Here is a 22,300-nt window from a genome sequence, read left to right as displayed (position 1 = left end):
AAATAAATGTTAAAAAAAAATTTTTTAACCGAACTGTACCCTTTAATTTTAATTAACTATATTCTACTCTCTACTGCATTAATGATGTAAAATTTAGTAGGTACATGGAAGCAATTAAAGAAAAATCAAGTAAAAAAAACTATTGTTGGTTTGAATTGTTGGTTATTGAATTAAGAATCTTAATGGGGTGCTTGGGTGGCTCAGTTGAGCGTCCCACTCTTGATCGCAGCTCAGGTCAGATCTCACGGTTTGTGAGTTCGAGCCCCACATCGGGCTCCACACTGACAACACACAGCCTGCTTGGGAGTCTTTCTCTCTCCTTCTCTCTCCCCTCCCCCACTCACATGCACTCTCTCTCTCTCAAAACAAACTTTAAAAAAAAAGAATAAAAATTTAAAAAAAGGATCAATAGCCATAATCGAGTGGGATTTGATCCAGAGACTCAAGGATGATGCAATATCCTACAAATCAATCAACGTGACATGCCACATGAACAAAAAAATGAAGGAAGAAGTGAAATCGACCAAAACAAATCATACAAATACTGTATGATTTTCCTTATGCGTAGAATCTAAAAAAATAAAACAAAAAACCAATAAGATAACAGACTCATAAATAGAGACAAATATCATCAAGAATAGTGTAATAACTCCGTATGGTAACAGACGGTCACGGCATTTAGGGTGAACATTTCGTCACGTATGTAAATGTCCATCCACTATGTTGTACACCTGAAACTAATACAATAGTGTGACAACTACGTTCAATTAAAAAAAAGAATATTGGCAACATGTTTCAGATACCACGGGATCAATTAGGCAGCTTCAGGCTGGCTTGTGAGTGTTATCACCTCAGCTTTCATAAGGCACATGACATAGTGGGCTCAGCCTGTCATCAACGGAGGCAGAGCACCAATCAAACAGGACTTAGTTTCCTGAGACACGGGAGGACACCAGAAAGCAGTGTCGCCGTTAAAGCTCTGGTTCCAAACACAAGCCACATCTGAGCGAACACAGCACCAGCACAGCCAAAAACACACACAAAAAGTGTGGCATTTACTGAGAATGATGGCCACCCACGCTCGCTCACCCTGATCAGTTACAAGGCTACAATTTCCATCTGCTAAGTGCCCACAAGGTAATGAAATATTTAGCTGGCTCGAAGAGAGACTGAATTGGAAGCCTGGGGACTTTCAATAGGTGGAGAGAGGGGCAGGGTCCGTCTCCAGCACGCCCCCTACAGACCCCAGCTGGGGTGTGCCAAGGCAGGCCAGGACAGGGGTTGAGGGATCAGAAACGAACCCCAAGCATTTTCCAGTCCCGTGCCCTGAATGACAGCAAAGCACTCACACCAGGTGCCCTTCTAAGACCCATCAGACAAATCTTACGGGGGCGAGGACTTCAGGGTCTTCTCCCAGACCCAGGGAGCAACGCCCTGACCTCGCGGCATCAGGACACTCAAGTTCCCTAAGGCTCAGAGACGCCCTCAGCATCGTGCTGAGTTTGGGAGACACATCACACCTTAGACTTTTAATCCTACCCATTCATAAGCCAAAGTAAACAACAGGCCATTTCTGGGGCAGCGGGCGGGCTGGAGCTGTCTCCACCACCTGCCCCCTCCCTTTACAGCAGCATTTGCCCCTGGTCAGGGCAGGCGATGAGGTACAGAGAGCTCGGTGTTGAGAGACCTGGGTTTCAGTGTCCGCTGGAGTCACTCCCGCACTCGGTTCACCCTATCTGTAAAATGAGGGTGATTCCTGTGCCCCCCCCCCGCCCCGGGGCTGAGAGCTAAGCAAGAGAGCTTGAAGGGTGCAGGGTGCAGATGGGAGCCGGGGCGAGCTCTCAGAACGCAGGTTTTGCTCCTGAACACAGGGCCGCTCCCCTGTCAGCTGATGTCGGACTTTGCTCCACATCAAGACGGTGAGAAAATAAGTTTTATTACAAAAGCAGTTCTTTCTCCCGATGCTTCAACCTCCCAGTCTGATGTTATCTCCCCGGCTGGATTAAAATTCTGATTTGCTAGGGCGCCTGGGTGGCTCAGTCGGTGAAACATCCGACTTTGGCTCAGGTCATGATCTCGCGGTTCATGAGTTCAGGCCCCATGTCCGCCTCTGTGCTGACAGCTCAGAGCCTGGAGCCTGCTTCGGATTCTGTGTCTCCTTCTCTGTCTCCCACTCCCACTCTGTCTCCCTCTCAAAAATAAATAAACATGAAAAAGAAAATTCTAATTTCCCTGGGGCACGTGGGTGGCTCAGTTAGTTAAGCATCTGACTTTGGCTCAGGTCATGATCTCTTAGTTCGTGAGTTCAAGCCCCTCATTGCATCGGGCTATCTGCTCTCAGCTGTCTGCTCTCAGCACAGAGCCCGCTTTGGATCCTCTGTCTCCTTCTCTCTCTGCCCCTCCCCAGCTTGTTCTCTCTCTCTCTCTCTCAAAATAAATAAATAAACTTTAAAAAAAAAGGCCCTAAAATTCTGATTTGCTTGTTATGTCCAATGTCCAATTAAATGTCTCACAGGGCCACAGGGCACACTCAAGGCCATGACTGCTACAGGCAACTTCCCACCTCCCAGGGTTTTTAAGCACCCTTTATTATTTTTTTATGTTTATTTATTTATTTTTAATTATTTTTTAATTAAAAAAATTTTTTAATGTTTTTATTTGCTTTTGAGACAGAGAGAAACAGAGCACAAGCAGGGGAGGGGCAGAGAGAGAGGGAGACACAGAATCCGAAGCAGGCTCCAGGCTCCGAGCTGTCAGCACAGAGCCCGACGTGGGGCTCAAACCCACGGACTGTGAGATCATGACCTGAGCCAAAGCCCAACGCCAAACCGACTGAGCCACCCAGGCGCCCCAATGTTTATTTATTTTTGATTGAGAGGCAGAGACAGAGTGCAAGCAGGGGAGGGGCAGAGAGAGAAGGAGACACAGAATCTGAAGAAGGCTCCAGGCTCCAAGCTGTCAGCACAGAGTCCAATGCGGGGCTCGAACTCATGAACTGTGAGATCATGAGCTGAGCCGAAGTCGGACGCTTCACCGACTGAGCCACCCAGGCTCCCCATAAACACCCTTTATTATTTTTTAATGTTTATTTTTGATAGAGAGAGACACGAACAGGGGAGGGGCAGAGAGAGAGAGGAGACAGAGGATCAGAAGCAGGCTCAGCACTGACAGCAGCGAGCCCGATGTGGGACTCAAACTCACAAACTTTGAGATCATGGCCTGAGCCGAAGTTGGACGCTCAACTGACTGAGCCACCCAGGTGCTCCTTAAACACCCTCTAGATGGGCAGTCACGCCTGCTGGATCTGCCCCACAGCAAGCCCAAGCCTAAGGGAGGAAATTCAGGGCACCAGGGGGTTCTGCCTGTCTGGCACAGCCCAGGAAGGTCCCCAACGGGGACCTGCCGCACGGGAGGCAGGTAGGCCTGTACACGAGGCTGCCACCTGCCTGGGACAGGCTGGTCACAGCACGACGCTGCAAGGGGGCGGGGAAGGCCGGAAGGGGCGGGGTTGGTGTTCAGGGACGGGAAGCGGAACCACAGACCCAGGTTGAGACCCCACACAGCCGCCAGGAAGCACAGCCTAGTCATGAAATGAAACCACGTGTGTGATGAACACTCCACAATCTACAGGGCGCAACTTTTACTGTCGGTGGACTTTTGCTTCTGTCCTCAGGGTCAGGGATAACCCCGGGGGTGCGGGCCAGGTGTGTGGCTTCAGCCCTGCACTTACCAGCCTGGGACCCTGACAAGTCCTGGGACCTCGGAAGAAGGGGTGGGTCCACCTCAAAAGAATAAAGCTGGACCCTTACCTCACAGATTCAAAATAGGTAAAGCTCTGAACAGAAGGGCTGAGGCTGAAAGAAAACATACAGGTAAGGCTCTGTGACCCTGAGTCTGGCAACGGTTTCTTAGGTGCGACGATAAGAGTACAAGCAACCAAAAAATAAAAAACCTAAACTAGACTACATGAAAATGTCAAAACTTCTGCGCTTCAAGGGACACCTGGGTGGCTCAGTCGGTTGAGCGTCTGGCTCGTGACTTTGGCTCAGGTCATGATCTCACGGTTCGTGAGGTTGATCCCCGCATCGGGTTCTGTGCTGATGGCATGAGGCCTGCTTGAGATTCTGTCTCCCTCTCTCTCTCTGCCCCTCCCCCACTCATGCACGAGCATGTGTGCTCTCTCTCTAAATAAACATGAAAAAATAAAAAAAAGGTTTGTGCTTTAAGACAGAACATCCATGGGACGCCTGGGTGGCTCAGTCAGTTAAGCATCCGACTTCGGCTCAGGTCATGATCTCACGGTCCGTGAGTTCGAGCCCCACGTCAGGCTCTGCGCTGACAGCTCAGAGCCTGAGCCACCTTCAGATTCTGTGTCTCCCTCTCTCTCTGACCCTCCCCCGTTCATGCTGTCTCTCCTGTCTCAAAAATAAAATAAACATTAAAAAAAAATTAAAAAAAAAGACAGAACATCCAAAGCGAAAAGACTGAATGGGGGAAAATCTCTGCAAACCATGTATCTGAGAAGGGTCTTATCTCTAGACTACAGAAGGAAGTCTTAACAACTCAGTAACAGAAAGACAAATATGCCAAATGAAAAACAGGTAAAGAAACAAAACAGCCAAGCTGTACAGATGGCTGATAAGCACTCAGCGTCATTACTCATCAGAGAAATTCAAATCTAAGCCACAAGGAGATAGGCGGCTGCAATCCAAAAGGCAAATACCCAGCACGGAGGGAGATGTGGACCGCCCCCGCACTGCTGGGGGAGGGGGGGAAACAGCCCAGTTGGAAAACACCCCGGAAGTTAAACAGAGTAAGCGCATGACCCAGCGGAGCGGTCTTTACTCACACGGCCTCTGACCCCCAAGGTGCGGGTTCTTCTCTTCTGCACCACCAGCTGGGTGTCCTACAATTCAACGCAGTTCTGACGCTAACAGCCCAGAGGTAGCGCAGACCCCATCCAAAGTTCAAGGGCTCCAGGCTGTCCCTGCTTCCACGCCCCTCTCAAGTCCCCGGCCGCCCGAACTTCTGACAAACTGGCTCTAGACTTTGGGGTTCCCACAAAAATCTCCTCCGGTTGGATCATTTGCTGGAGCAGCTCACAGGACTCGGGCAAACTTTGCTTTATTCACATTTACCGGTTTGTCGTAAAGGATTCAGCTCAGAAACAGCCAGATGGAAGAGGCGCACAGCGCAAGGTGTGGGGTGGGGTCAGGCACGCTGCCCTTCCGACACCTCCCTGTGTTCGGCAACCTGGAAGCTCTCCCAACTCCACTGTTCAGGATCTTTATGGCGGTCACGATGGAGGCATTGGTGATTAACTCAACCTCCAGGCCTCCCTCCCCCCACCGCCATCCCCAGATAGGACGTGGGGCTGAAAGTTCCACCCCTGTAAGGCAGCCTGCACCAGGCTGGCCACCAGTCCCCATCCTGAAGCTATCTAAAGGGCTCCCGGCCACCTCGCATCTCATCAGCATACCAAAGATACACTCTCACTGGAAGAATTTCAAGTGTCTTAGGAACTCTGTGCCAGGACCCAGGGATAAAGACTAAATACCTTTGTCTTATTAAGCCACACTAGGTATACATTCAAGAGACATCAACGCACATGTCCACACAAAAGCTTGGACAGAAACATTCATAGTAACATTATGCATAATAGATGAAAGGTGGAAACACCGCAAGGTCCATCAGCTGGCAAATGGACATGCAAAATGTGGTATGTCCCCGCACGGTGAATTATCATGAAAGAAGCATGGATACACGCATGATGAAAACATCACGCTATGTGAGAGAAGCCAGATACAAAACACCATATTGCATGATTCCACTTATCTGGAATGTCCAGAAGAGCCGAACTTGCACAGAAAGAAAAATAGATGGAGGCGGTGTAAAAATTAATAAAAATTGAATTAACAAAAAATAAAAAAATATTTATTCGGGTCAGGTCATGATTGCGCGGTTCGTGGGTTCGAGCCCTGCGTCGGGCTCTGTGCTGACAGCTAGGGGCCTGGAGCCTGCTTTGGATTCTGTGTCTCCCTCTCCCTCTGCCCTTCCCCTGCTCATGATCTGTCTCTCTCTCTCTCTCTCTCAAAAATAAAAAAATAAACATAAAAAAAAATTTTTAAATAAAAAAATTCATAAGCCTCGTTTGTAATGGAGTCGGGAGGCCAGCAGGGGGAGGTCTCACACCCCACAGACCCAGCAGGAGGAGAGGTATCCTCAGGTCCCACCACACCCCTCCTGCTTGACCACAGGCAGGCCCCAGAAAGGCTCTCCTCCAGCTCCAGCAACAGCCCAGCCAAGGAGAGATTGTCAGAGTTCAGCCAATGGGAAGCCGCTACACTTCCAACTCCCAGTTTGCTCCAAAGGACAGCCCTCCCAGGCCGCCCACCCCTTCCCTCTATAAAGGTTACTCTGTTCTCCAGACTTGCCAGTGGTTTCACAGAAGCTTGCTTGTCTGGAGTTGTAATTCTCTGCTATTCCCAAAGAAACCCATTTTTGCTGGCTAAACTGTACCCTTCAGTGGGGAGTCCTATGGAACACGGATTACGTTTCGATAAATAAAGCTGGTACGAAGTAGAGGGTGATATACTCACCGAACAAAGTTTCTGTAAAGTTTGAAATAAACATAGGAAGGCCACGGTAACAGCACAACGTTGTGCTGCTGAAGATGAGCCCATCGTGCGAGGACAGCTCTACTGCCCCGCATAAGCTTCTGGTCCAAAAATCGCAGCTTGAGCCCCTGCCCCCGGAGACAGCAGGTGCCCCCACGGCCCCAGACTCCTCGGCAGCAGGTGCCCCGGGAGGGATGAACCCACACAGCTGCTGGCACGTGCGGTGCTTCAATTTCCACACCTGCCTCCTTCCCTCAAAGGTGCCAGCTGCCCAGAGCCCAGAGCCCACCAGTCCCGAAAGCCTAACTCCTCCAACAAAGCCTGGGGGGACTTCGACTGGGCCCCGGCAGGGAAGCATGCTAGGTTTCCACTTGGATGAACACATTAGTGGGCATGCTCAGTCAAGCAGTTCACTGAACACCCGGTGCTCCAATGGCCCCTCCAAACCGTCAACAATAAATCCTGAGTCATGTGGCCCACGGCTCCAGGGCGGGCTGCCCAGTCTGCCTTGCACGCTGGACACCAGCGGGAAGAAGGCGCTGCTGTGGGCACAGAAATGTCCTTGTCATCCTACCTTGCAGTGATACAGGGTCGAGACAGCAGATTAGACCTGGTTTCAACAGCCTGGACGGAAGCCCAGCATTTCTCCCCAGGACCCTGGGAGCTCCTGGGCCCCAGATGCTCCCAGGCGGCTGCCTGCCTGCTGAGCTCGCGGAGGTGGAGGCGGAGGCGGAGGGTGTAGACTAGCAGCTTCATCTTGCAGCGAGTGGTCAGTTCACCCAGTCCTCAGCACAAGGCTTAGCAGCCTCCACTCCCGTCTCCCCAGGGGGCCCAACCCACCCAGAGCCCTCCAGACAGGAATGCAGATGTCCCTCTCCCCGGAGCCTCCTCCTGGGGCTGCCCCTCCTCCCATGAGTCCACAGTCAAACTGGCAGTTCTGCTTCCGGAAGCATCTCACAGGATGCTTCTCTGCAACCCCAGTGACGCAAGGAATTCATGACTTGGCCTGAAGTCATAGAGTTTGGCTCTCTCCTGAGCAAAGGAGGAAGGCGACAACAGGCTGCGGGATAGCAGCGTGACCATTCACAAAGGAAAAAGGTGCAGAGTGGAGTCGGGAAGCTAGAAGGGGAAGCTACAGCACTTGGCGTCAATGACAATTACAGATTCCAACAGAAGGATCAGCTAAGTGCCTCCACAGAAAACCCTGTACCTTGCATCTTGCACAAGAACTTGACCACCCCTGCAACCCAGCCAATGAGAAACCCTCATCCCCCTGGGCTCTGGCTTTTCTCCAGTGGACTTTCACTCAGAACCCCCCTCCCAACTTCCTCCTCCTCCCCCTCCCCCCACTCCCATAATATTCCTTTCCTTTGTTGGACTTGACTTTGTTGGTTTTGCCACAGCTTGCTTGTCCCAACTTGCAACTCTCTGCTCTTCCCAAATAAGCCCATTTTTGCTGATAAAATAGCTGACTTTTCTTATTTCTAAGGTTACCATTTTTTTAGTGATCAGCAGTGGGATCCAGAGGCGACCCCCCAACAACTCCGGGGCTGGTGGACACAAAGGTGCCAGTGCCCCCAAAGCCAACACGGGTCACGGCTTTCTTGCTGACCCTGGAGTGCAAGGGCAAGTTTTCTCCTGGATTTCAAGCTCCACTCTCTTTGTGTGTGAGCTCTCCTGGCTGTATTCAGGATCTATTTTAAGGCTTTGCCCTTTCAGAGTTCTCACTTGGACTTTGGTCGGACTTCTGTTTGGAACTGTGCTGTGTAGGACTTTTGCTTTCTGCTTTCTGCTTCAGATTCTGCGTCTTCCTCTCTCTCTGACCCTTCCTGCTCACCCACTGTATCTCTCTCTCTTAAAAATAAACATTAAAAAAAAAAAAAAAACTAAAAAAAAAAAAAGAAGAGAGAAAAGAAACAGGATCCCAGGCATCAAAACTGGGGACGCCCATCCCCCGTTTCTGGGATACACTTGGTTTTATGTTTAAAAACTATGGTCCCCCCAAAAAAAATTTAAAAAAAGAATAATAATAAATAAATAAATAAATAAATAAATAAATAAATAAATAGAAACTATGGTCCCTCCTTGTGCACAGTTCTAATTAAATGGACCACCTTTTTTTAAAAAAAATTTTTTTTAATGTGTATTTATTTTTGAGAAAGAGAGAGAGACAGAGCTCCAGCAGGGGAGGGGCAGAGAGAGAGGGAGACACAGAATCCGAAGCAGGCTCCAGGCTCTGAGCTGTCAGCACAGAGCCTGACGCGGGGGCTCAAACCCATGGACCGTGAGATCATGACCAGAGCTGGAGTAGGATGCTCAACCGACTGAGCCACCCGGGCGCCCCTTAAATGGACCAACTTAACCAAAAGTAATTTAGAACATCAGTGGCCATGATGGGGAACTTTTCAGCTCCACAAACTTACGCTTCTCAAAACGAAACTGGATAGCCAGGCTCTAAAACTGTCATGACTGAATGGGATGTCTATCTGGACTGGAATTCTGAAGGTTCCAAACATGATCAGGAATCCAGAACTGCCTCTGCAAAACACACTTTCTGGACTGAGGTAAACAAACAGTTAAAGACAAAGAGGCTTCAGGGCACCTGGCTGGCTCGGTGGAGCCTTCGGACTCTTGATCTCTGGGTTCTGAGCTCAAGCCCCACACTGGATACAGTTTCCATAAATTAATTAAATTATATATATATGTGTTTGTGTGTGTGTGTGTGTGTGTGTGTGTATATACATATACATATACATATATATATAAACAAAAAGGCTTCTGGGGCCTCCTTCCCCCCCACCCCGTCCTCTTTGTCTCAGGGTACACGGCAGACACCTTGCGCTCCAGGCCCACCGTCCTCCTTCCCTTCTGTACCACCTTCACCTCCCCTACATCCTCAGCTTCCCCGTTCCAATTCCCTTGCCGATTTTCCATTTTTCTTTGACTCTCTGCCTGCTTCTTCCTATCCTGAAGCTATTCAAACATGCCTCTTTGGGCCTGGGTGTCTCAGTTGGTTGAGTGTCCGACTCCTGATTTCGGCTGAGGTTTGTGGGTTCAAGCCCCACACCGGGCTGTGCTGACAGCATGGAGCCTGCTTAGGATTCTCCTTCTCTCTCTCTCTCTCTCTCTCTCTCTCTCTGCCCCTCCCCCTCCAAAATAAGTAAACATTTTAAAATATATTTTAAAATAACAATAAATAAAATAAAATGCACCTCTTTAAAGCTAAGTCTCCTAAGGATCCAAATAAACCCCACATTTCTTACATTCCCTAGACTAAGGCTGAATTTTGAGCCACAGTTAAAGAGTTTCCTAAAGTGACGAAGGACCCCCCCCCACGGGTTTGCTGAAGAATTTAACACACGTATCCAAACTTGCCAACCTAGTCTCTCAGAGTTATATCAGTTAGTCCACATGGCTCATAGGTGAGGGCCAGGCCAAACTCTGGATGAAACTAGCCCAATGGGATCATCCTGAAAGGGATACAGAGAAACAGACCCCTAACTTTGGCAAGATGCTAGAACACTTCCTGGAAATCTCCAGGGAGCTAGTATAATAGCCTTTCCTAAAACTGTTGATTGGAACAAAAGTCAGGCTTGCACACAAAAGCCTGATGAACCTGTTCATGACTATTATAATCAACTCCAAATTGTCTTTAAAGAAAATTCTGGTCTTCCCTTAGATGTTGAATCCACCCAGGAAGCATTTAACTATGTTTATGAATGGGCTGAACTGGGATTTTTTTTTTTTTTCTTTTAGTTAAAAGGACCAGGATGGAATGGGAAACTATGTCCACTCCCAACTGAGTTAGTCTGGTAAACCCGCTCACTTACACCTGTGATGAGTCTCCTAATAAACCACTAAAATTCTCAGTTTTCAGTTCCAGCAAATGCAGTCCCTAAACAATACCAAAACCTCCTAGTTTCGGCTATTTTTGCAAAGGGCCAGGACATTGGGATAAAACTGCTATCATGCTGGGGCGCCTGGGTGGCTCAGTCGGTTGAGCGTCCCACTTCGGCTCAGGTGATGATCTCGCGGTTCGTGAGTTTGAGCCCCACATCAGGCTCTGTGCTGATGCCTCGGAGCCTGGAGCCTCCTTCGGATTCTGTGTCTCCCTCTCTCTCTGCCCCTCCCCTACTCACACTCCGTGTGTGTGTGTGTGTGTGTGTGTGTCTCTCTCTCTCTCAGAAATAAACAAACATTAAAACTGCTATCACACTAAGCGCTGTGGGCACCGCATCCCTCCAGCCAGTCTTTCCAACGTCCTCCTAATTCCCAACGTTGGGCTCCAAGGAGCTACAGGGGCTCTTGACACAAGCCACCGGCTGCTATGAGGGACTCCAACTTGCCTTCTACAGGACTTTCGTCTAGGACCTCCGAGCAAGAAGTAACGTGGTCATCCTTCGGCACCTGCTGCCCCTCTCACCACTGCACGCTAGTGACATCTGTTCCCAGAGAAAGCCAGTTTTTCACCGTATTTGATCCATGCGGTGCATCTTCGGTATTCCAGTTGGTAAGGATAGCCACTATTCTCTTTACTTTCACTTGGGAGCATAAACACACTTGGACAGAAATGCCCCAGGGTTCCAGAGGGTCCGTACTTTTCAAAGATCTTAAAAGCTGACTTGGATGATATAAAGTTTTCTGTAGGCTCTACTTAATATGATACATAGATGATTTGGTTCTCCAATGCCCTTCTCAAACCTCTTCGCAAGAAGACAGCATCTACCTGCTACAACTTTTGGCCTTAAAGGGACGTAAAATCCCCTGAAGAAAAACTGCAGTTTGCTCCAATCCGGTTTGATTCTAGGAAACCTGATCTCAGAACAAGAACTCCATTTGGATCAGGCAGTCTTCCTGAACTTCCCAAAACCTAAAACTAAGCACCAATTACAAAGTTTTCTGGAATTGGCTGGCTAGTCAAAATTGGGTTCCAAACATCTCTCTTATGGCTCAATCTCTATATGCCCTACTTAAAAAATGAAAGATCAGGGGCTCCCAGCTGGCTGAGTCGGTAGAGCACGCAACTCCTGACCTTGGGATTATGAGTTCGAGCCCCACATTGGGCATAGAGCTTACTATATGTATAAAAGTGAAAAGGAAAAAATGAAAGGGAGACATAGCTTTGGGGACTTTAAGGAAAAGCTTAATAAGACCCCTGCCCTCAGATATCCTAACTCTTTTTTTCATAAAGTTTATTCACTTTGAGAGAGAGAGGGAAAGAGAGTGTGAGTGGGGGAGGGGCAGAGAGCATCCCAGGCAAGCTCCGACTGTCAGCGTGGAGCCCAACTCCACAAGCTATGAGATCATGAGCCCAATACCAGGCTGGAACTCACGAACTATGAGATCATAACCTGAACCGGTATCGAGGGTCAGACGCTTAACCAACTGAACCACCCAGGCGCCCCAGCTACCCTAATTGTTAACTCCCCTTTTCCTCTGTGTAATGAGAGGGAATGGAATGCCTTAGAATACTCATCCACAAAAACACAGGGACCGTCATCGACCCACAGGGTATGGAGCCAACAACCAGACCCTACGGCACGGGAATATCCCCTCACGGCCATTCCTGCCACTAACTACCCTGTTAGTTGAGGCCGCTGAAGGAAAAATCAGGGGACCCACTTCAGCCAGCCTTGTATTTTGGCCAAGGGTGAAACCACAAACATTTATGCCAACAGCACGCCTTTGGGGCAGCTCATGGCTTTGGAATGTTGGCTAACAGTGAGGCTCCCTTACCTCGACTGGGAATGGGATAAAAACTGGCTCCGGCTCCAAAATTTATCAGGTGCCACGCTGCTGGCTGCTCTGCCTATGAGTGAGGCTCCTGGGCATCCCTGGAGACCAAAGGAAACCACCTTGCAGTATTTCTGCCAAAAACGATGCTCTTAAGGAAACCGACAGCCAAATCTGTCACTGTCCCAAGGGATGTCGTCCCAAGTGATAATTTGCAAAATTCGACAAGAGATACCCAACAATTGGCCCCAGAGAGGGAAAAACAAAACAAGACTGGAAATCTATTCATTGTTGGCTCAATAAAGAGAGGGAACTCCGGTTCGAACCGAATTAACAATCTGGCCCTACCAGAAATTCTAAACTTCCCACTACTTGCCTCCATACATGCACTGAACCATTGGTCTACTGACAAAATGATAGTGTTTGTGAACCCACATCGGCGGAGAAAAATTAATAAGGCTGCAAAAAGTGCCTACTTCACTTATCCACCTGTCCAGAGTGCAATCCAGGGAAATCTCTTCGCACTATGGATTTCATACATCTCACCTTGAAATCCTGTTCAGAAAGATTATCCCTACCTGGGTAACTCCTCTCAAACTTTGTAGTGATGGGGAAACCCATTTTTCTGGTCAGGTGCCTCAAAAAGTCTGTGTTGTTTGGCTAGTTTTAGCACACTTTTATCGTGCATCCTACCCTCAGTCCTCAAGGTTAGCTGAACACGCTAACGACACCACGAAGATTGAACTGGAAAAATCCGTATAGACCTTCCAGGTCCTTGGCTGAAAACATTGCCGTCAGTCCTTCTAAATCCCAGCTCTACCCCCTTTGGAACTTGTAGACTCTCACCCTCTAAGGTAGTCACAGGACATCTAATGCACCTGGCCCCTGCCTCCTCTGACCTATAGTTGACAAAAGGAGACACATTCCAACATTTTAAAGGTTTAATTGCTTCTATTAAAAATAACCATAAAAATACGGGGCGCCCGGCTGGCACGTCGGTGGAACGTCCAACTCTTGATCTTGTCATTGTGGGTTCAAGCCCCGTGTTGGCGGGAGAGATTACTCCAAAAAAAAATTCTTTAGGGGCACCTGGGTGGCTCAGTCGGTTGGTCATCTGACTCTTGCTGGTTTCAGCTCAGGTCACCATCTCACAGTTTGTGAGTTCGAGCCCCACGACCAGCTCTGTGCTGACGGTGTGGAGCCTGCTTGAGATTCTCTCTCCCTCTCTCTCTGCCCCTTCCCTGCTCACGCCCTCTCTCTCAAAATAAATAAATAAACATTTTTTAAATAAAATTTTTAAAAAACATAAAAATAGGGGCACCTAGGTGGCTCAGCCGGTTGAGCCTCCGACTTCGGCTCAGGTCATGATCTCATAGTTCATGAGTTCAAGCCCCACATAGGCTCACTGCTTTCAGCAAGAAGCCCGCATCAGATCCTCCGTCCCTTTCTCTCTGCCCCTCCCCCGCTGGTGCTCTCTCGAAAATAAATTAAAACATTTAAAAATTAATTAATTAATTTAAAAATAATAGCAAATAATAAATAAATAAATAACATAAAAATAAAAATAAAAATAAAAATAAAAATAAAAATAAAAATAAAAATAAATAGCCATGCTTTGGTACAGCAATCTTTTCAACATCTGTTTCCGGGAGATGAAGACCTTAGGCATCACACCTTGCAACCTGGAGATTCTGTTGGAAGAGACACCTCCACAAAGCCTCTTCCAACTTGCTGGAAAAGCCCTTCCAAGGTACTGCTAACATGCCCTTGTGCCGCCAAACGCCAAGGAATAGACTCCTGGACTCACGCAACTCATCTAGAGAAAGCACCACACCCTGACCGGCCTGGCACGCCACCTGATGGCCTGAAAGCAAAGACTTCCCAGAGTTGGAGCAGAGGACATCCGCCAAGACAGCTTTCCTGAGATGTCCCGACCAGGCCTGGGTTCCTCTTCCTCGCCATTGGCTCCTACTCTCTCTCTCTCTTGAAAGAAAATGCTCTTGTCCACATTCCCCCAAGCGCTTGCAAAAGGAGGAAACCTCTCCTTTTGATTATGACCCTTTCAGAAACAGCCTCATCACGATCCCGAGGCAAATTAGTTTTCACTTGCCTTTTCTAAAGGAGTAAAAGGTTCAGGAGTCACAAAAGTCTTTGACCTGGGCTATTATTTGACTTTGGGTTCTTATCCAAATCCATGGTCACTGAACTTGCAAACTTACAGACTGTCTTATTGGATAACATTTGTTTTTCCAAACAGTTCTTTTGAGAGAACGATACTGTTCTCATACATCTTTAAAGTTTTGCTATTGTTGCAAAAAGTTCACCAGCTATAGCGTCCTGCTCAGACCTGCACCGTATCCTCCCCAGTGTCCTGGGGAGGCCATTGCCAATTCTTCCCACATGCTCCAGAGGGACCCACAACTCTGCTCTCAGGGCCACTCAGCAGGACTCCCAGGAAGCATTGTAACTGTGGCTTCACCTCGGTAGGGAGAATTTTTCTGCCCTAAGTCAAAGTAAGTACCAATAAATATTTTCAGTTGGCTACTTTCAGACCTATAGTCCTGGTTTAGACCCATTATACAATTTGGAATTGTTAGGTTACTTCTGTTTGTATTTTTGTGTTTTGCTGCCCGTCAAACTTTTGTAAAAATGATGTAGCCAATCAGGAGATGATCTCCAACGCTTATGGCCTTGGTGAATATATACTATATACTTTTTTAGTTTTTTTTAATGTTTTATTTATTTTTGAGAGCGGGGGAGGGGCAGAGAGAGAAGAGGACAGAGGATCCAAAGTGGGCTCCGTGCGGAGAGCCCGACACAGGGCTCGAACTCATGAACGGTGAGTTCATGACTTGAGCTGAAGCTGGACTCTCAACCCACTGAGTCACCCAGGTGCCCCTCAACTCTGGTTTCAAATGATATGTTCCCACCCACTCCTCCACTCCACATGAGTGACATCACAGCTTGGCCTTCATAAATATCTTAGCATTGCCTCTGAAAGATAAAGACTACAGGGCAAGGCACCTGGGTGGCTCAGCTGGTTGGGGAGCTCAATCAGTTAAGTGTCCAGACTGTGGTTTGGGCTCAGGTCATGATCTCACAGTTTGTTAGTTCGAGCCCTGGCACCGTGGGGCTCTATGCTGACAGTGTGGAACCTGCTTAGGATTCTCTCTCTCTGTGTCTCTCTCTCACCCTGTCTCTCTCTCACCCCTTCCCCACTCACGCTCTCTCCCTCAAAAATAAATATTAAAAAAAAAAAAAAGATAAAGACTCCATTTAAAAACAGAACTACAAGGGGCGCCTGGGTGGCTCGGCTGGTTGAGCGTCCGACTTCAGCTCTCGTCATGATCTCACCACTCACGGGTTCGAACCCTGCGCTGGGCTCTGTGCTGACAGCCTCAGAGCCTGGAGCCTGCTTCCGATGCTGTGTCTCCCTCTCTCTCTGTCCCTCTCCCGCTCATGCTCTGTCTCTTTCTCTCAAAAATAAATAAATGTCGGGGTGCCTGGGTGGCTCAGTCGGTTGAACGTCCGACTTTGGCTCAGGTCATGATCTCACAGCTTGTGAGTTCGAGCCCCACGTTGGGCTCTGTGCTGACAGGTCAGAGCCTGGAGCCTGCTTCAGATTCTGTGTCTCGCTCTCTCTCTGCCCCTCCCCTGCTCATGCTCTGTCTCTCTCTGTCTCAAAAATAAATAAAACATTTAAAATAAATAAATAAATAAATAAATAAATAAATGTCAAAACACACACACACACACACACAAAACAGAACTACAAAACAATTATCCCACCTGACACACAACACCAATTCCTTAGTATCACTAATACCCAGGAAGTGTGTTCAAGTTTCCTCGATGGTGTCCTGGAAGTTTTGAAATCTGCATTTGTGAACTGTATTCACAAATCGCCAAGAGCCGGAAAGACCCCGGATGTTCGCTGACAGGTGAAGAGAGAAACATATTGCAGGTAATGGATGCAACAGCAGCGAGCCCTGCAGGCACAGCAGTGGTGCTCACAAGCACAGCGCTAAGCGTATGAGTCCATCCGTATGAGAGTCTAGAAAAGGCAGAAACTAGAGTGAGAGAAAGCAGCCCTGTTTATAGGGGTCGGGGGGTGGGTAGGGACCGACCGAGAAGGAGCAGGAGGGAACTTCTGGGGCTGATGGAAATGTTCTAGGTCACAGCTGTCGTGGTCATTATACGGGTGCACACATTTGCTAAAACTCAGTGAACTGGACACTTAAAAGAGACGCATTTTATTATGTGTTCATGATACTTCATCAGATCGCTTTTTGAAAAGCGTCTGGGTGACTCAGTTGGCTAAGCGCCTGACTCTTTTTTTTTTTTTTTTTTTTTAAACGTTTTTTTTTTTTTTTTGGGACAGAGAGAGACAGAGCATGAACGGGGGAGGGGCAGAGAGAGAGGGAGACACAGAATCGGAAACAGGCTCCAGGCTCCGAGCCATCAGCCCAGAGCCTGACGCGGGGCTCGAACTCACAGACCGCGAGATCGTGACCTGGCTGAAGTCGGACGCTTAACCGACTGCGCCACCCAGGCGCCCCTAAGCGCCTGACTCTTGATTTCGGCTCAGATCATGCTCTCACGGTTCATGAGTTCGAGCCCCGCGTCCGGCTCAGTGCTGACAGTGTGGAGCCTGCTTGGGATTCTCTCTCCCTCTCTCCACCCCAGCCCTCCCCACCTGCGCAGGCTCTGTCAAAATTATAAAAAACGTTGAAAAAAAAAAAAAAAAAAAAAATTTAATTTTAAAAAAAGCAGAACTACAATGATCTCACCTTAAAAAACAGAAATTCCTTAATATATTTTAAGTTTCAAAGGACTATTCAAGTTCCCCCAAATATCTCATAAATGCTTTAAAGTCTGCGCTTTTGTCGATTTTCTACCTAAGTGTAATTTGCATACAGAAAATGTGCATTTGTAACAAGCTTCCTCAGTTACTCAGGTGTAGGTTGTCCCCAGGTAGGCTGACCATGTAATTCATCCCCCTCCTTGGGACACCTGGAGACACAGTGGACCTGGAAGCTGACCCTGTCTTCGGGAGGCTGGGCTCCCCTTGCAGAAGCCACGCCACCCGGTGAAGACCAGTAAAAGACCTCCTCTAGGGTGGCGCCACAGGGCCAGCAGGGGGCGCACTCACACTGCATCAGTTGCAGACCAGTCAGGAAAATCGGCTCCTTGCAAGTCCACATGGCTTTAGCTACTACTAACCGCTCCAGCAGGAGGAAGAAGGGTTTCCCCTCGCTCCGGCAACAGCCGAGCCAGTGAGAGACAGTCACAACTCGGCCAGTGAGAAGCCACTATCCTTTGAACTCCCAGTTTGCGCCCACAGACTTTGCCCACAGACTTTGCCCTCATAACAACCTTCCGGAAGTCCCCTCTCTCCTCTATAAAAGAGCTTTCCTCTCTTTTGTTCTCCAGGCGCCAAGGGTTTTGCTGTAAGCTTCCTTGCTCTGCAATTCCTAAATAAATCCAGTTTTGCTGGTAAAATGACTGACGGCTCCATTCTTTAATATTAATTTATTCGGGGGAGAGTGCAGGCGGGGGAGGGGCAGAGAGAGGGGGACAGAGGATCCAAAGTGGGCTCGGCGGGCACTGACAGCAGCAAGCTCGATATGAGGCTCAAATTCATGAACCGCGAGATCATGACCTGAGCTGAAGTCGGACGCGCAAGTGACTCAGCCATCCGGGTGCCCCCTCTGACAGCTTCATTCTTAACGTTAACAGAAGAAAGCAACTTCTGGCCTGAGTGAAACCCGGGAGCTGATGGGCTGTGGTGCCACGTCCAGGGCAATGCCAAGCTGCCGGGCCCCCTTACAGAGGGAGGCTGGACGGTGGGTGAGAACGGCCGACCCAACCACAGGCTCTCCGAGCTGCAAGAACTGTGCCTTTTCCTAGGGCCTCCACCTCCTAGCAAGAAAGGAGTCAGCACCGTGCATTGTTTTATGGAATGTTCCAGAATATTAGCTCAGAGTGTGGTTTCCCTAAATCAGATTCGATGTTTTCCTTAATTCCACTGTAAACCCAAAGACAGAGCTCAAGGGGAAAAAATTCTAACCCCTTAACATGCTAAAGTCCAGGTCCTTTGTCGGTACTACAGTGAACAAAGCAATCACTAATCTCAATACATTTCCTAATAGATCTGTATCTAACAGCATGCAAACAAAATACCTTGTAGACCTCACACACTTACCTACAAATAGAGGATTCCTGGATTATCCGCCCTGGGCAAAGTCTAAACCAAAGTCCGCCTACATTAGCTAGGCGGTTCCCAGAGAGCTTCTGAAACCCTTAGGAAATCCTTCCTCTCATAGGCCTGCCATAAATTCCGGGAGACTATCTATGTTTACATTTAAATACATCTAAACGTATGCAATTAAAAATTCACTTCCTCCACATCTGGCCACATCCCAAGCACTCAATGGCCAGTGACTAGTATACTGTGCCACCATATTGCACAGACCTGGACATCTCCATCACTGCTCCACAAAGTCCTGCTCTCCAACAACCTGTTACATGGCATGTCCTTCAGCCGTTTTTTCAACAAAGCCCCGGAGGCTTCTACTAGGGGCCCACACTGATGCCATGATTAAGCCTCACAACCAAATATAAACTGAAGCTTGAGTAAGCAGTGGACAAATGTAGCAGTGGGGACACCTGGCAGGGAGTACTCTACCAACAGCCTTCAGCTCCTGGTCAAGGTCCGAGGTGTGCCCTTGACCAAGTCTTCAACCCCTGAGAGCCTCATTTTCCGCATCTATAACATGACACAGGTGGACTGGGGCTCCTTCCGGGTCTGACATTCTAGAACTCTTGAGTCCAACAAGGAAAAGCGTAACTTAAGCAAAATTTAATTAACATTAGTTAAAAATAAGCCAAAAGAGGACACCTTGGTGGCTCAGTTGGTTAGGCTTCTGACTCTTGATTTGGGCTCAGGTCATGTTCCACAAGATGGAGCCCCATGCTGGGCTCTATGCTGACAGTGCGGGGCCTGCTTGGGATAGTCTCTCTCTCCCTCTTTCTCTCAAAATAAATAAACATTTAAAAAAAAAAAAAAAGGAAATAACCAAAATAGTCATAGGAAAAATGTTCTTCTGAACTTAAAAAAAATTTTTTTAATGTTTATTTATTTTTGAGACAGAGAGAGAGCATGAACGGGGGAGGGTCAAAGAGAGAAGGAGACACAGAATCTGAAGCAGGCTCCAGGTTCTGAGCTGTCAGCACAGAGCCCGATATGGGGCTCAAACTCACGGACCATGAGATCATGACCTGAGCCAAAGTCAGACGCTCAACCGACTGAGCCACCCAGGGACCCCTGTTCTTCTGAACTTTAAATGCTGTCCTGGAACCTGCATCTTAGGGCTGGATCAAAGGCGGGAGGAGGACAGCACCCTACCGTGGCCTGACTGTCCAAAGTTCAGGCCCTCAAAGATACACTGTTCTCTTTGTGAGCTCATATGCCCTTTAGGAGGCCACTTTTACAACTGCCCAGCACTATGGCAAAGATTGTAATCCCTACAGCCACCCTGACACAGGCATTATCATCTCCAATTCACAACTAAGGAAGCTGAGGCCCAGGGAGATTAAGGAACACGCAGAAGCCGAAAGCAGCTCACCTACAAGAGGCAGAGCTAAGATTCGCATCCAGGCCCCTTAGCCTCTTGGGCCAGTGTCCCACTTTTTGGACAAAAAAGAGCTTTCATTTACTTACAAGGTGCCGGCCACTCTGCCAAGCACTGGATACACTTTCTTTAACACTCAGAACAACCCATGAGAAAATGGGGACACGGAAAGGTCAGGCAGCTTCCAAAGGGGCAGAGGCTGAATTCATTTCAGTAATGCCAATTAACGTTTAGTTAGCAAATTACGTTTTCCTTGTTGGACTCCAGGGTTGGTTCTAACCACTGCCTTCCCCAGCCTTCAGGGCCCCTATCTCTTCAACATTGCTTTCCACACCAAGACCATGTGACCACTCTTAATTATCTAGGATGGTAGAGGTTTGGGCCTCCTTCTCTGCTGAACTGTGGACCCCAGAAGATGAGGACCGAATTTTCCATGTGGGTGTCCCTCCGTGGCGCTTTGCTCTTTGGAGGCATCCAGTAAAACTTGTTAAATTCATGGGCTTGGCTGTCCTAGGACAGGAGTCTCCTCTTTCAACATGGGGTGTCAGCTCAGATGTCCTTAAAGGGCTCCCCACCCTCGTATGTCCACTCTCCAGTATCCTGGGGTTTCTGTGGGCCAAGCCCTTGTGACCACGGCCGTTGTCACAGCCCCACCCACACTCCCTTTGGCAGTCATGCCGGGCACCTGAGGCTCACCTCAGCCGGGCATCCTGCCCACCTGTCCCAAGACTACTCAGAGACAATATGCGATTGTGAATGTGCCACAGGCAGCCCTGTACACACCATGGGTAACGAAAAGCACACACACATATGCTTGTGCACACACGGGAAGCGTCTAAAACTATCCAAGAACTATTAACTGTTAGAAGCTGGTTAAAGAAAGATAATACGTATAGACTGGCTATTCATCATCCTCATGAAGTAAATAAAAGCCTGGCCTTCCACGTGTAGACTGAAATCAGTATCTTCTTTTTGGGGTGAGCGCAGTGGAAAGTACACGGGTCTGGAGACAGAAGACCTGGCAGGGGCTGCCCTCAGGCTCTTGTGGCTGGATGACCTTACAGAGACATTGGGTCTCCCAGAACCTCAGTTTCCTTCCTCTCTTCACAGCGGTGAGACCCCTGCCATCCTTTCTCCCAGGTAAGTTGGGCAAACCGAATGAGAAGAGAGATACACAAGCCCTTTGTAAACCATGATTGCCAAGGTCACTTGGCCAATACGAGGCAGAGCCTGATCCAAGACCCTGACTCCAGGCCCTCCTGTTTCCCAAAGTCAGTTGCTTCTATCATTTTGCCAGGAACTTATAGTTAGTGGGGCCATGACTGCCACACAGCCAATAACAAAGGGAAAAGAGCAAGGTTCCCCTTAAAGATCTCCTCTCCCTAAGAACGCTCAAAACTGACCTTGAGGTTAGGAAAGGCTTCTGATGGCGTCAGAAGTAGGGGTGGAGTCAAGGCACCCCAAGAATCCAGCACTTACTACACATCCAGTTGCTGTCTTTTCCAGGGAGATGTCACCATCCACAGGAAGCCAACCTGGTGGGTGGGACCCAAGGTCAGTGTGATGCCCAACCTCCAAATCTGAGGAACCTACCCCAAATCAGGAAGCAGCTCATTCTTAGTGGTGTGTCAGGCAGACTAGGCCCGGCTGCAGGCCCCAGTCCTAGTGAGGCCTTCCCAGACTTGCCCTTACTCAGCTCAGGCTCAAATACTAGCGTGCCTGCTTCCGATTCTGTCCAAGGTAATGAAGGGTAACCTTGAGGCTGCCCTCCCCGCTCCAGTGGGAAACGAGCCAGCTCACCATCTCCAGCTTCCTCTGGGGGCTTCCATCTACCCATGGCCCGTGGAGGAAGGCCGGGGGTGGTCCGCTGCGAAGAACAACCCGTTGCCCCCATTGTGTAAGATGCTACCAGGCTCAATGGAGCAGTTAACCTTTAGAGGGGATGGGTATTTTCTGCTCCTCCGTTAACACCGACTCCCCGAAAAAGCCGAGGCAGACAGGAAAGGGACTGTATCTCTGCAGCCTCCGCCCACTCGGGTACCCACCGAGGGGCTCGCCTGGCAAGCTGGTAATCTGCACCCCACCTCTCAGGGGATCCGGCAGGCGATGCACCACCGCCCGCAGAACGCCCTCGGATTAGGGGGCTCAGCGGGACCCCGGCAGGGGCTCCGGCGCGCTCGGGCACCGGGCGGGGCGGGGCGGAGCGCCAGGGATGCACATCGACCCCGCCCGGGGACGGCGCCGCGCCGAGTCCTCCCGCAAACGGCCTGCGTGGCCGCGGCGCCGTCCCCGGGATGCGCCTCAGGCCGCCGGCGC

General features: G+C 49.1%; 1 protein-coding gene across 2 annotated transcripts in view; it reads right to left on the bottom strand.

Annotated features, from left to right (window-relative positions):
* ACOT7 (acyl-CoA thioesterase 7) overlaps positions 1 to 22,300 on the bottom strand; it is a 102,305-nt gene that overhangs the window by 79,603 nt on the left and 402 nt on the right. Inside the window, exon 2 of one of the 2 annotated variants that reach the window (XM_049618194.1) lies at positions 16,177 to 16,404. The exons of the other annotated variant lie outside the window; for it this stretch is intronic. Coding sequence (XP_049474151.1) covers positions 16,177 to 16,404 — 228 coding nt within the window. The remainder of the gene's footprint in view (positions 1 to 16,176; positions 16,405 to 22,300) is intronic. 2 annotated transcript variants of the gene reach the window in all.

Source organism: Panthera uncia, assembly GCF_023721935.1.
Source record: "Panthera uncia isolate 11264 chromosome C1 unlocalized genomic scaffold, Puncia_PCG_1.0 HiC_scaffold_4, whole genome shotgun sequence".
In the NCBI taxonomy this organism is placed as follows: domain Eukaryota; kingdom Metazoa; phylum Chordata; class Mammalia; order Carnivora; family Felidae; genus Panthera; species Panthera uncia.
This window is presented reverse-complemented; position numbering and strand designations above follow the sequence as displayed.